Source organism: Apteryx rowi, unplaced genomic scaffold (assembly GCF_003343035.1).
Source record: "Apteryx rowi isolate R43461 unplaced genomic scaffold, aptRow1 scaffold_61, whole genome shotgun sequence".
NCBI classification, from domain to species: Eukaryota; Metazoa; Chordata; class Aves; order Apterygiformes; family Apterygidae; genus Apteryx; species Apteryx rowi.
Window position 1 is genome coordinate 625,786 of NW_020450883.1, and position 15,768 is coordinate 641,553.

The following is a 15,768-nucleotide window of genomic DNA, read 5'->3' on the forward strand; positions in this document are numbered from 1 at the left end:
GGCATTCAGGGAAAAGCATGCAGTAAAAGGATGAATATTGTTTCTTCGCAGTTCTCCTGTAGTCTGGAAGATAAAAAGTCAAATGGTTGAGTGAAGTAAAGGACTCTTGAGTATGTTTAGCTTTTGTTAAATTTCTTGATGAACTGCTGGAAAACACTTGTATAGTTCAGGGAAGATGGAAAAGCTTTAAAATTATTTTTCTATTTAAAAGCCTGATTTCCCTGGCAGCTGGATGTTTCGCTATAGAATTTGCTCAGTTTGGGGCAAAATATTTTGTGACCAACTCCAATAATAGAAGAAATTCTGCTTTAATGGTAGAGCTTTAGCTATGTGCTGTGGAGTAGTGTTGATTATAGAGGTGCTCTTGAAGCATCAGATGTGTTGTGGAAAAACTAAACCAAATCTTCTGTACAACATTCGATGTCTGGAGCCTGATGCAAAAGAATGTTGACTTCTGACAAGGAAAATCAAGCCCCTTTATAAATCTTTCCTTCCAAAGGGAAGTTTCTGAACCTAAGTCTCTGAGCAGCCATTAAGAGAAGAAACTCAGTGGAGTCTCTACCTTTCTTTTCTTTCTTTCAAAAGCAGTTAGTTTCCTTCTGTCTGTAAAAGGGCATTTTGGGGGTGTCTGTTTTGGTTGTTCTACTCATGCTTGCTAGCGGTCTTCTTTGTTTGGGTTCTTTCATCAGATGCTTCTGAGAACAGAGCTGGAATCATTATTAAGAAAGAAAATCTTGTAAGTTCCTCATCAGTACAGCAGGAAGGATTCTGTTCTGAGTTGTACAGGAATGGGAAAGAGGGCACAAAGCTGAATCTGGGACAAAACAACTCTCAGTGATGAAATAAAAGATGAATTTGTCCAAATGTCCCCCTGGAAGAAGAGAACCTGAAAAGGATTTTAATTTTAGAAAGAGAATAGATTTTCAGAGGGAGGTTAATTTTTATGAATCAGAACTGTTGTAAATCACACTTATTTAATTCTTGATAGATAGTAACATTGGAACTTTCTTAATGTGCACTGTATTTTTATATAGCCCCACTTGTCTCATACGTACTATTTACAGTTACTGTCTTCATTTGATTCTTTCATTGTGTACGTAAATGAAATGTCTATTTAAAAAAAATTTTTTTTCTTCATTATCTAGATGTTTAGGTCCTGTTTCCATTTCAGACTTCAAGTAAACTGATTCTCTGTTTACTATATCCTGCTTTCTCTCTTCTCGAATTTTAGGAAGGGTTTGTTGTAAAAAAATTGGATTTGACCAGTATTCAGAAGCTCAGCTGTTTACGTTTTTGGTAGCCTGTTGTACTATAATGCTATGTCATTATCCAGGCTTATCAATAAAATAGAAATGATATCATTATAGTTGTTTTTTGCATTGTTTTTCTTACCTGTAGATGAACCAGTTTTATTGGCATGTTATAGTTGGGCATAATACAGTTATTATAAWAATTAGACCATTGTATAGCTCTAGAATAGTTGTTTGAAGGGAAAGCCACAAGACAAGAGGTAAATACAAATGTTGGCTTTGCAGTAAAGACTTTCAAATTTGAAATAAAGTAAAAAATTAGAAGCTGTGAAGAGTTACATCACATAACACTGTGATTTGAATAGCAGCTGTATCCCGAATACATGTATTTGTGTGCTACTATTCTTATCCAGTAGACTTTGAAAATTAGAAAAATCCATAAATGTTTAGGGGGAAAACACTTCTGGATTTAACTTTTGTAAGTAATTAAGGATAGATGTGTCTGTTACTTGGCTGTTGGTTTGCCTAAAGTACAACCACTTTTAAACTGTTGTGGTTCATATTTTTTAAACAAAACAAATTTGATGTTCCAAACAAATTTAAGCCACATTTTAGATAGCTGCACACTAGAGGACAAATAAAGACCTGGAGTCAGAGGACCAGCTCTTAGGTTTGTTTTTTTTCCCTAACCCATCTATGTAGCAGCAGGCTAGTGTGTTAGATTTAATAGAAGACATCTAAACAAATTATGATGAACTCATGTAAAAGAGAATGTCTCCACTTGTATCAGTGAACTTTGAATCAGCTGTTCAAGAGTGGATGTCAGGCTACACCTTGTCAGAGACTCAGCTGCTACTGACAGTAGCTTATATACTTCCTTATGCATTAAGTTAAAATGTGTGGTTTCCCCAAGACCTCTGAATTATTTTGTTCACTACTTTCCAGCATGCTGGAAAGTCATTAAGTCATACTTTTATTAGTTAGTATAGAACTTGCCATTGTGATTTAACTGTACTGTTTGATAAAGTTTTATAAAAATACCAAGCCTGAGTGCACTTGCTAAAATAATTACATGATGGAGATTTACTTTAATATTTATCATTCATAGTTACTTTTTTTTTAAGAAAAAAATGTATTTTTAATAACAGTTGTCTGCATGCAGTAGACTTTTTATTTGTTAAATTTATAGTGTGACCTCATCGCAAAACACCTAGTTTTAGAATCTTGTACTATCTAATGATAGAAATTTTGTTTTGTTTACTTACAGCATCAGAAATTAACTTAACCTGTTTTAATATAGCATCTTATTTTTTACTTTTTTATAACAGGCCAGCTTTTTTTCTGCCAGCAATTTTTCTGTGGTATCCTTAGTGCACTGTTGTTTTCAGCACATGGGAAGACCATACAACCTCTACTGTTATTAAAGAGTTGCCTTATACACAGGAATTAAGAAGGCTGTGTTGTTAGGCTGAAAAATTAGTGTCCCCAAAATCTTAAAAGCTCTCTTTTTTGCTTTGTGCTTTTTGGTTGTAGTGCTGTCAAATATCCCTATCTTAATTCTGCTAAATGAATGTTTCACAAATCAGGAAGTGGAGCTCTTCATAAATTATTCATTATTAGTTACTGTTTGATTTATATATACTCTGTAATGATATATACCAGCACAGGAGGAAGAAGAAAGCAATTGCTTATAAACCTCAGAAATTTGTGTTTAGTGTTCTGTAAAATACTGTGTAAAATTGTGGAAAAAGTCACAAGATTTCCAATGAAAAATAGCAGATCAAGCAAAACTTCTTAAATATGATTTAATGAACTATTTTCTTGCAACTTTATTTCTTTCTAAAACTGTTGCATTTCTTCCTACATCTTGACAAGAAAAGTATGTTGTCAAGAGAAGAAGGAATGATCTTCCTGTTTAAAATTTTTTTCTTTCTAAATTTTTCCTTATGTAATCTAAAAGGGGAAATATTTTTTAAATTGTTACCTCATGTCTCATAGAGAGTCATAGTTTTGTTTCTTACTCATTGGGTTTTGTAATTAGCCTTTTTTTTCAAACTTGATTCATGGAATGTGGACTTGGACTATATTCATCCCATGGATCTGATATGCTATGTGTGTAGGGTAAGATTTTTTTGAAGAGCTGTGTTAAGTGTTTCGCTGTTGAAGTTAGTGGAAATGTAACAGATCTTTGAAAGCAGAGTTAAACTAGTAATATGCTATTTTGAAAATTCTAGGTTTAATCTTCATCGCTTTTTCATTGTTGGTTTACTTGAAATGTTGACTTTACTGGGAGCAAATTTGGGCCATATCTGTGCTGAAACTTGAACCTGACCGCATTCCAATTATGAATTTTTTTTCTTTGTTTTGAGAACTGGTGGAGGCTGTTTCTGTTTGAGATTAGTCAAATTACAGGTCTGTATTTAGATTAAAATTTAATTTTCAAAAATATACTAGGTCAGATTTATACATTTTTTTATAATCCCAAAATTCATTTAAAAATTGTGCTTTTGAAAAATATTGTCTGTGACTTAATTTTTACTGTTATGGGAGTAGTAATTATTACTGTTGTTGATTTCACTTTTCAAGGTACCCAGAGAATGGCATAGTAGAAATGGACACCAGTAATCTTCGACCCCGAGCAAGAACCATTCTGAAGTGGAATGAACTAAAAGTGGGTGATGTGGTGATGGTTAACTACAATGTTGAGACTCCAGAAGAAAGAGGATTTTGGTTTGATGCAGAAATTACCTCTTTGAGAGAAATCTCAAGGACTAACAAAGAGGTTCATGCTAAAATTCTGCTGGGGTAAGATTTGTTTGACCAATTAGTAAAGTCTATTTACGTATCTTAGAAAGTATGTTTTTTTTTGTCTACTAGTCATCACTAAATTAAAATTAATGTGATACTTCATTCCCAGAGCTGTTTGAGTCATGGGATTACAGTGCATGGTCGTTAGGGTGTGGAAACTTAGTCATGTAGTTGGAATTTTTGCTTTTCCTGAAATTGCTGGAGGTAATCATAGGGTTTCTTATATTATCTGTGATTCCAGTGATTGGAGTATACTCATATACACATTCAATTCTATCAAAGCTGAATCATATGTTTTCAGTAATTCTTGAGTCATTTGGGAATATCTAGGTGTTACCAAGTATTGCTTGTCTCTTCTAATTCGAGTAAGTCTCTGAACTGGCTGTTATAATTTTTAAATGCAAAAATGTTCATCAGGAAAGTATGGTTTGTTATAAGTAGTAAAATGTTAGTGGAACTGCAGGATGCATATGTTACTTGAGTTTTCATATGGACTAACTTACCTATGGTTTTTGCTTAGTTTGTTTTCCTGTTTGATTTAAGAACTAGCGTATAGATCTTTTAGAACCATCTTTTCTGCAGAAATCCATATAACATTACTTTAAATAAGTGTGATTGCCTTCTTAGGAAAGAAAGGATGAGCAATCTTTATGGACAGTCTCACTGAAGAATTCACTCTAGCCTTCCCCCTCCCATCAGCTTTCCTTGTTCCTTTAACATAGTCCTTTTCTTGCCATACCGTATTCACAAAGGAACTGAATGCAATTGGATCCAGTCGGTCATCTTCATCTCTTCAGAAGAGGGAGACAAGAGCGCTTGTACACTAAGAGTGAAACTGATGTTAAAGCTGAAAACTTGAACTGGAGTGAAAATTTATTTTTACTTAAATGATTGATTTAATGTTGGCATGTCCTACATTCAGTCAGTGAGTAGCATCATAGTTTTGGAAGTATATTCCTTAAAATTTAGATTTTAGAGTATTTTTCATTATGAAAAAAGAGAAATGTTGGATATGTAGGAAGAGTTGCAGTGCAGGACATGATTATTTGGAAGAGACAGAAGAATTATTATTTTACGCCATTCAAAATTTTGCTTAAAAGTACAGTCATGTCTAGTGTAGGGAAATATGAAAGACATTGACTTGGTAACTTATGCAAGTAGAAAAATGAAAATGAAAAATCTGAAAAATTTTAAATCTGTATTGTGTGTGGTTTTAAATTTTAGAGTAATAGGAATATTTTATAGAAAATATCAAGGACATTATTGTTTTCTAGTGTTATATAAAGCAGGCACAAGAACTTGTTTTGGAGACAAAGCAAAAAGAATTCAAATGTAAAACAGGAAGAAACTGAGTAGGAAGTTTGAATTACTAACCATTAACTTATAAAGTAGACAGGTTTAAAAAATGGAGGCCAATCCAGAGTGATGAAGATTTTCATTGTAATAAATTTAATATTTGTATGACATTCTGCGAACCACAGAGATGGACTTTGCGACCTTCTAGAAACAGAGCTGTCCAGATACCAGTTTATATGAAGTCGAATTGTCTAGTGATAACATTATTTAAAACAACATTTTGTAGGGATTTGGGGTTGTTGATGGTTTTTTTTGACAGGGTATCTTTCAGAATTTTTGCCATTTTTTTAAAACATGATAATCAAAATGTTTGATATCAGCAAAAACAAGCACTTACTTCAAGTAGTGACTAATTATAAAAATTCTGTTCATGCTAGTTAGAACTTCTAGGACAGTCTTTTTTTAAATCTAAATAAGCTGATAGTTAAGTTTTACATTTGAAGATGGTAAATAGGAGCTAGTATGGGATTCCCTATAGTATTCGTATTTCACTACCTTCTGGAATAGGTTGGTAAAAGTCATGGTAGACAAGTACTGTATTCTAAGGTGGTGAATTTGTTTTGGCCAAATTAAGTTCATTTTCCAGACAGAATCTTGCTTCAGTGAGTATTTTGCCTGACAAAGAATTCAGGTGTCACTTACATATTGATAGATTACATATACAGCCAATAAACCATGACGGTTTGTGGAAAGTAAGGTGTTCTGAGCCCTGCTGTTTCTGTAATTTATAAAGGAGTAATTCTCGATCACCTGGGCTACTTAAGTCAATTAACAGTAAAAGTTCAACATAAATCTCTTGGTACTGATAAGCTGGTGTGGGGAATGTGCTACAACAGGGATCACTTTACATTTCAGGTGTGTGGGTTTGTAAAACAATAAAGGATTGTTTTATTTTAATGTTATTAATATAATGTTAGCATTAATAAATTATTTTAAATAAAGATATAGTCTATCCTGAAGGTTTTATGGGTATATATTAGTGATTAATTAATTTTGCACTACTTAAGAAGTAACTTGGCAGACAGTAAAAGGAGTCAGCTGAGTTGCTTCAGAAATATTCACAGCTGTGACTTTTCCCTTTCTTATGTTAAAGAGACTTTGTATAAAACAATTAAAGTAGGTTTTGTACAAAATAGTGCAACTTTTGATTGATGTATCGATCTTGATTGCTTTTTACAGAGGTTTCATGGAGCTGTTGGCACAATGACAGGAAATAACAAGAACATGTATGTGTGTACTGTTTGTGGTAATGCTTTAGAGTCAGTAGAACCTGTGATGAATTTTTTTTTTACTGTGTCTGTTGACATGCATATCTCTTAGGTGTTATCCTGTAAAATATGTCATCATTAGTTTGTGTTTTGGAAAGAAGTATAGACTAGAGAACTTTATGAAGGAGAGAAGTGAAACTGAACAACGAAAAATAACCCATCATTTTACAGAAGAACTAATCATACAGTAATAATTCTCATTTGTACTGCGTCTGTCTTGCAGTTGAAAGTTGTAATTGTAGAATGTCTAAACCCTATCCAAATAGGACTTAATGCATCTCAGATACAAATACCAGTGAAGCTGTGGTGCTTTTAGCGTGCGCTATACTACTTTGCCTAGAACTATAGTCTTCTATGACTGTGTATGCATACTTACAGCTCAGCATTGTCTTTGTGTTGGTGGTTACCTCTAGACTGGCTTGAGCTGAATTTCAGCATACCTCTGAATTTCTGAACATCCTTTATTCTTCTCTTCTTTAGGGAGTATCTTAGGTTTCATGATGAAAGCAGTTATTTGTAATCCAGACTAATAATGTTTGTCTTCTCTGCACCTTCAAGGGCATATATTAAATGCCTGTTAGTGGAAGATAATTGTGAGGCAAACTGTTCACAATTTATCGTAACTTTGGTAGTTGGCTGAAATAATTAAAGTCACCCCAGCAAATCAAATTGAAGTAGTTCATATGGTGCTTTGTGAATTTTTCCTTGCTAGACTTGAAGATATATTGGGACAAAATCAGCTGTTTTTTTTCTTCAGTCAGCGTTTGAAGGTTTGAATTTGTCAAAGACCTTTGTCAATACAATGAATTGTCTTTTGCGTAAACCTTTGGATTAATTCAATGATATCAGTAAAATCAGTTTATTCTGCAGATTTTATATGTCTTCATCAAGTGAATATTTAATGAATTTAAGGGTTTTACATGAGTAGTGATAATGGTAGGTAAAAGAAAGGGTCTTAAAATGTGTCAGTTTTTTTATATTGATCATCTTCTAGTTTTTCAGGCTTTTGTGTGAATCTTACTTCTCCTAAAAGGGAATGATTTTTTTTTCTTTATTTTCAGATTGATCTCTTTTTTTTAATATGCTTATTATGTTTGTGTATTTATTTATTTATTTATGTTTTAATATATTTAACTGACCAGGTTTTGAACTTATCTTTCTCATTTGGACACAATTTTTGCTTTTTGTACGATGCTTACAGTTTACCTTTGCTTTAGTTCCTTTTATTCATATGTTCAGCAAACATTTTTTTCTCACAACACAGTATGATGTGTCTGAACAGTCTTCATGCTACCTGTACAAATTTTACTCTTGGCTGCACCTTCTACTTTTTTTGAACAAGCTTTTTGATTTTTGTTTAGTTTTTATATTTGAATTCATACATAGTATTTGTTTTTCCAGTTTTGCAAAGATACTGAATTTAAACACATCATTACAGAATAATGAACAAAGTATTGCACACTGTTCCGGACCAGTTCAAGAATTCCTTCTGCTTTTGTGGATTTCTATCTCTCTGGTCCAAAAAAATGTTTTTGGCAGTTGCACCTTGTTCTCATACTCATCCAGTGTATTACTGTTATTTTTCTTCTCTGCCAGTATGTGACATTTAACCTGTCACAGTCGCTGTTGTGACGCTGTTTAGGGCCCCAGCAGGGCAGGCCTGATTTTACATGTTTCTTTTTTAGACCTTGAATTTCAGTCTGTATGAACTCTTTCTTACTGATATTTCCATATTCTTGTGGTATAATTCTATACCCAAAGTAATTTCTCATTTTATTTGTTTGTTTTAATGTTGCGTCTTTGATACTTGCTGGTTGATCTTAGAAGACATTGTTTTGCTGAGATGTAGAATATTAATAAGATTTACTTTGGGGCCATTTTTCAAATAGCTTTCATACTACAGTGGCAAAGATTCTAATAAAAGATATTGTTGACTCATTCTTGACCAGCTATAATGAAGTTAACTTGTTGAAACAACTTGCCTGAAGATTTCTTGCACAAACATAAAAATTGCTTATTTCCTTCTAGGTGACAAAACCTCTGAAAGGGTTAATTCATGCCTCTCTCTCTCTCTCTCTCTTTCTCTCTCTCCTCTCCTCCTATGACTTTACTGCAGCTGATCACCTCCTTTGAAGAGGAGACCTCCTTTTAATCAAGTCCTCTGTTTCAAATGAAGATATATTCTGATAGTCCATAAACCTGCTGGGATTTTTTGTGGTGAGCCTGTAGAGCTGATGCTTAACTTCTTAAGTGCATCTGTAAAATGCCTTTCCCTAGCCTCTATAACTAGAGATAGCTCTTCTTGTGGTGCACAACCTTACAGAATAATCTTGCAGTTTTTGCTAGGTGTGATGCTGACAACAGTAAGAGTACTTTTTGGCCCCACTTTGTTGTCATGTTGGACAAAACAAAGATCCTGTGTTTGTGATGTGTGTCAAAAAAAAGATCTTTTTGGACAGAACATCATAAAAAAGCGCAAAATTGCAAAATACTGCAAATTAAACAGTTTTTTTTAAACTCTGGATTAGATGTTAGATGATCTTATCTCAGTTGACTTTTCTTTCTGAAGAAAGACTCAAGATTTAAAAGATATAATGGACATGAGGACAGAATGTTATTCAAGAGACTTTTGAGTAGCGTGCGGTACCTCCTTCTATGCAAAAAAGAGAGTCATAGTCAAACTGGATACTGGCATGTAGGACAAAGTGCCCAGACGGTAGGGGAATACCCTGCAAGTTATTGTTTCTTTCACTAGAAGAAATCTGGCTCCTCTCATGACACTTCCCATTCCTGACATGAAGTCATTTATTTGGCCTTCCTGCCACTCCCCTGCATATCCCCTGTGTTCTTAATTGGCAATATGGAAGAATTCATACTTGATCATTAGTGTTGCAGATTGCTTTCCCAAAATGGTGGGAAAATAGACTAGATGCTTGTAATTCATGTTGAGTCATTTGGACTGTGAATGTGCTGTTTATAAATCTCATGACAAAATTATTTAGGGCTTGCAAACCAAATGTATATTATTAGAGACAGTGCTATCTCTCTAGCTTAAACAATCCAGTTATGTAAGAACTTCTCAATCCTGCCAGTGAAGAGGAAAAGTTTAGGGAGGAGCAGCCAGTTCCTGCAGAACAACACCTAATTAGTTGCACAGCTGGTGTTGTTGAGAGGGATTTGGGTTTTAATATCATGGGACCCATTCTGAGGATCAAGTACTGTCAGGGAGAGATGGCATCCACCTGACAAAGTGGGGCAAGAGTATTCTTGCTAACAGGCTGGGCAGCCTGGTGAAGAGAGCTTAAGATGGTGGAGAGAGATTATGACCCACAATTAAGAGAGGTCGGGACAGACAGGGGTGATAAGCAAAAGGTGCAAGGTGGTGGCTACAAGGAGGATCTCAGGAACAATAAAACAGGGACACCTATCTCAAGTGCATGGACACAAATGTGCGCAGCCTGGGAAGCAAATGGGAAAGCAGGAGTTCTGCATGTGGTTTCAGAACTAGGACATTGTTGGAACAGTTCTGAGATGATGGGACAGCTCCCATGACTGGAGTGAGGAATAGATGGATAAAAGCTCTTCGGGTAAGTCAGGTAGGGAAGATGAGGAGGGAGGGTTGCCCTGATGTCAAGAAGTTCAGATGTATGGAGCTCTTCAGAGGGATGAAAAATAATCTGGTTGAGAGTTTGTGGGTCAGATCAGAGGAGAGGCCAGAAAGGGTGATATCATGATAGCTCATTACAGCCCGTTTGATAAGGGTGAGGAACTGGTTGAAGCCTTCTTTAAGCAATCTGAGAAAAGTCTCTGAGTCACAGACAGTGGTTTTCTTGGGGGACTTTTAACATCCTTGACATTTGCTGGCACAGCAACACAGTGGGGCACAAGCAGTCAAGAATATTTCTGGAGGATGTTGGGGATAACTTCTTGATAAATGTACTGAATGGGTCAACCAAGGGTGACACACAGGTAGATCTGCTGTTCACTAACAAGGAAGAACTGGTTGGGGAGGTGATAATCAATTCAGCCTTGGTAATAGCAACCACAGAATAGTGGAGATGAAGACCCTGAGGGGACTGAAAGTAGCAGAGTACAGACCCTGGACTTCAGGAGAGCAAATTTCAGTTTATTCAGGGAAATGATTAGTGGGGTCCCACAGAAGGCAGCTCCAAAGAATAAAGGAGCTCAGCAAAGCTGGCAGATGCTTCAGGACACCTTCCTTCAAATTCAAGGCCAGTTCATCCTAGTACTCAGGAGATAAACAGATTTATCAGGAGACTGACTAGGCTGAACAGAGAACTCGTGACTTAGCTCCAGTGCAAAAAGACAGTACCTAAGAGTTGTAATCAGGCACAGGATACAAAGGAGGAATTTTGGAAATGTAGGAATGGTGTTAGCCAAAGTGTAGCCCAAGTTTATCTAGAGTTGACACTTGAAAACTCCACTGAGGGCAATGGGAGGAGCTTTTACCCTGCTTTGKTTGTAAAAGGCTAAACAAGGAAAATGTGGACCTGTTGATGAATAGGACAGGTGATTTATTGACAACAAACACAGAAAAGRCTGATGTGCCTTCTTTGTCTGAGCCTTCACTGGCAAGGTCTCTCAGGCTGCTGTGCCTAGTGAAGGCATTCACAGAGAGGAACTACCAGCAGTGCCTAAGGATTGAGTCAGAGATTGCTTGCAAGAATTTGACCCATACAGTTCCACAGGACCAGAGGGGCTGCATCTAAGTGTTCTGAAGGAACTTTCTGATGCTGTGGTAAGCCTGCTCTCTATCGTCTTTGAAAAGTCATGGAGATCAGGGGAGGGTCCCTGATGACCGGAGAAAGGCAGATGTTGCACGCATCTTCAAAGAAGGCCCAAAGGGAGCCACAGGCCAGAGCCTCACTTCAGTCCAGGGAACATCATGGGACAGTCTGCTTGGAAGCTCTTGTCTTGTGAAGATGGCGGTTTGGAATAGCCGGCATGGATTTTCCAACTGTAAATCGCACCTGACCAACCTACTTTCCTTCTGTGATAAAATTATTAGATGTGTGGCCAATGGGAGAGCAATGCAGGATTGTATACTCTGTGGATGCAGGTAACAAATGGGTACTGCAGGGGCCTGTACTGGGACCTGTCCTGTCTATTATCTTTAGCAACGGCCTGGAGGAGGCAATGCAGTGCACTCTCATCAAGTTTGCAGAAGGCACCAAGTTGGTGGAGACCAGCTGATACACTTGAGGACAGAGCTGCCATTCAGGGGGACCTGGACAGGCAGAAAGAGTGAGCTAGCAGAAACCTTATGAAATACAGCAAGGATAAATGCAGAGTCCTCTTGCAGCTCCGAAGGAAGTGCCTCTAACAGCAATACGGTCTGGGAACAGACTTGCTGTTCTTTCTTTTCTGGAAGTCTTTCTATCCTGCTAGAATTCCTCTGAGTTTTTATTACTAGAGGAGCTGCTTTTTCTCCTATCCTTCTTTTTGAATTGAGTTCCTCACTTAATCCAGTTGGGTTCACAAATTGCTCTCTTATGATGACCGTATTTAAGCTGATAAGTATGTGTGCTGCACCTACTTGCAGGAATGTAATATAATTTAAAATCTGGATAGAGGCCTTTAACCTTTTCTAGTAGGAATCACCTCCATTTTTAAGCTCTGCCTCTTGCTGATGTAAAAGGCCTTAGTGACTGATCCAGGCATCTCTAATGATGTCTTCAGCAGACTGTTTGCATTGTTCTCAGTCTTGTGATTCAGGCCACAAACACATGGAAGAGCAGGTTGAGCTCAGATCATGCCCTATGCTACCAAGTTCAGATCCTTTAGTGCCRTCTTCCACATGGGAAGTCTTTGGGGTTCCATTCATGTGGATCTTGAAACAGCTCTTTTTGCTTGACTCTTTCTGGATATTCTGTCAAATAGATGTTGACATACATGTTTGAACATGAATTTGGAATCCCTCAACCACCATTTAGCTTTGTGATAGTGCCAACCTTAACTGAGTTCACGGAGGGAAGAGTTTTAATAATTGGAAGTTCTTTCCCCTCTCCTGTTCCAACCAAGTGGCCTTCCTGCAGAACCATGGACAGGTCCTCACTGCTGATGCACTGCAGGCAAAAGGCAGATTTTAAAGTATAGGATTTTTCTGTGAGTGTGTGGAATCTTTCTTCATTCAGTGCCTTTTTTGCTATCTCCTCAGTAGCTTTCATGTCATAGGGCAGAATCATGTTTCTGAGCTAACTTGATCAATAGATCATTAGCACCTGACAATTTAACTTGCGATTCTCTCAGGCCTGGAAGCCTTCTCCATTTTTTCCAGGTGTTAAGATCATGCTTTGTCTTCCAATATTCATTTCCTTTACAGAGCCCAGGCTAAGGAAAAAAAGGATAGTTCCTGCAACCAGACCTCCACTTCCAGAGTTTGTGCCCATGATCCTATAATAGATCTTTTTCATAAATGCTTCAAGCATGATGAACCTTGGATATATACCCTGTGGCTGATACTGAAGTTAAAAAAGTAATATCCTGGCTTGTGTCCTGTGTGTATCTGCAGGACAAATCTGTAATGTAGGGTATTTATGTGTGTTTTTTGTTTGTTTGGGGTTTTTTTGGTCTGCTTTTTTTTTTTTTTTGACCTAAACACCTTGTTCAACATATACTGGGAAAGAGAGCTTGTCTTAATTCTGTTTATTAGAAGAAAAAAAATTTTTTTTGCTTAGTTGAAAAGTTCTGTCTTGCCTGTTATATCTTTGTCGTTAGAGTCTCATGTTATGAAAATAAATTAAGTTGCATTAAAAGCACAGCTAACACTGTTCCATATTGTAAGTGTGCATTTGTATTTTCATGATAATCCAAATGGCTGTGGAACATTCTGAGAGAATCTTGAAAATATTGTCTGGTTTTCAGTTTGCATACAACACAAAACAAGAGAACCTAAATGTAATTCCATGCAACCTATCATAATTTGATCAAATTAATAATATAACATGCTGTCTTGATTTGGGAGGATTCTTCAGGTCACCTTTAGATCAAACTTTGATCTCCAGTAATGTCTGGTTAGAATTGCAGGTGTTCTGTGGGTTCTATGGGTTTGTTTAAGCCTCTGTAAACAATCTTCATTTGCAGTTTATTAAAACTGCAACTGGTAGTGATTCCATCTTATGTCAAACTTTGTTAAATTTTTACATTGCAAACACTTCATGTCAGATTGTGATATTTTTCCACTTTACCTCTTTTGAAGTATATGTATTGTTGTCTGCGTTTGTTTTAATTTCAGAAACATTCTTTCAGTTGATAATAACTTAGACCAAATATGTTAAAGTGAATGTGGCAGTATTTTCTGTCTTTCAGAGTGGATCTCTGTAGAAATTGTTTAGAACGATAGCACACTAGCCTAATGAATTTAACAGAATTATAATTATTCATAATTTGATTATAATAAAGGTTGGTAAGCATTTTTCTGGTGCCCGGGAGTTCTGTCCATGAAACCAGTTTTTCTTGTTTCAGAGCTAAAGAAATGCATTTTTAAAAGTCATTTCCTGCTTCAAAAAGTGTATATTGAACAAATGAGGATGTAAGTTCATGTAGCAGTTAAATGTGAAAGCACAAAGTGCAAAAAAAGTAATGACATGCTTCTGCTTTAAATGCTAGACATTAGTTTCTGAACCTAAGTGGCCCACTTGTAAAATTTTTAGGGGCATGATGGTAAAAACAGTTCTAATAAGCTTTATAGATAACAATTATGAAAAAGCTGTTTATATAGTTCTAGAGGAGATGTTATCCAACTGTTGTGTAGTGGTGCAGGATAAAAGACAAGGATGCTGCCTGAAAACTTTGCAAAGGTTATAGAATAGAGGCTGGTGGATCATAAATGAGAGGTAAACAAAGTAGTGCATATGAAAAGATAAATCCTGAAAGTGAAGAGGACTAACTTACTTTGGTAACAAATTTGGTCATGTTTTAATTTTTATGTGGTTTGTCAAATGAATACAAACATTTACAGATTATAGCCAGCACTGTATTCTGTCAGTTTTCGTTCTGACTATGGCTATTTATCTGCTGGCCTTGATGACACCCTTTAACAGTAACCATAGAAGCTGATGAATTAATATTTTGTGGCAAATATGACTTAGTGTGAATATGGTTTTGCTCTTAGGAGGCTTAAATTTAAATTGTCATTGGACATTTCCCTTTATGGTTCGGTGTGTGAATATAACATTTGTGTGTATTTGTGGAGTAGTAAAATTTCTATTTTTTTGATTCACCACTGCATTTTGAGTCTTAGTGCATGCTGAAATAACTTTTTGATCATTTAAATACGGTAAAATGGTAAAACCAGAAAAAAATTTAAATACAGTAAAGTGGTAAAAATCAGAGAGAGATCTGGTAATTTTAACTAAATCTCTCAAACTATAAGAATTGATGGAGTTTTCACAGAATGGTAATTGCCATAGAGTAGCTTTTGCTTGCTAGAAAGCTGACCCTTGAAATAAGCAGGATGATTCCTAGAAGTCAGATTTCTAGTCAACTGTGATTACATTTGTATAGTGTGCTTTGCAACCTGAGGGTTTAAGAGAAAAAAAAAAAAAAAGTGAAAAGTATAGATGGTACAGATTTCTCTCTGGCTGTGGGTTATTTATCTAAAAGGATAGCTTGTGTTAGGAATTCTGCTGTATTGCATGGCCTGATTCTGTTCTGGGGCTTAATTTCATTAAGGAATTTAATGTACTTTCACAAAATATGAATGCTGTCTCATATACTATGCATAATGTATGACTTAAGATGTTTTTGGTCTCATTTTTAGAGTGAAAGGTGAAGAAATGTAGAAAGATGATATTWCTTGCTTGTGTGTATATGTGACAGAATAATGTAACCACATTTTTGTTACATAACCTTAACTTTTTAAAGACAAATGACTATGCATCCTGATCACTATTAAAAGCTTTTGTCATTTGATGAAAGAGTTAGTCTTTTAAGAGCAACTACCAGAGCATTTCAGCTTTGGTAAGACTAAACCTTTTATTATTAGCTATCAGTTGTCACACTGATAGTTGATATTCCACAGTAATTCCTGGTATGCAGCTGTCATATTTATTGGAATATCAGCA

At 35.9% G+C, this 15,768-nt stretch overlaps 1 protein-coding gene across 6 annotated transcripts in view; it reads left to right on the forward strand.

Moving 5' to 3' along the window:
• Positions 1-15,768, forward strand: part of UHRF2 (ubiquitin like with PHD and ring finger domains 2) — a 94,074-nt gene that overhangs the window by 37,845 nt on the left and 40,461 nt on the right. For all 6 annotated transcript variants that reach the window (XR_003256310.1, XM_026083552.1, XM_026083553.1 and 3 more), the window contains one exon: positions 3,837-4,055. Coding sequence is in view for 5 of the 6 variants with exons in the window: in XM_026083552.1 (XP_025939337.1) it covers positions 3,837-4,055 (219 nt within the window). In the remaining variant the exon portion in view is untranslated. The remainder of the gene's footprint in view (positions 1-3,836; positions 4,056-15,768) is intronic.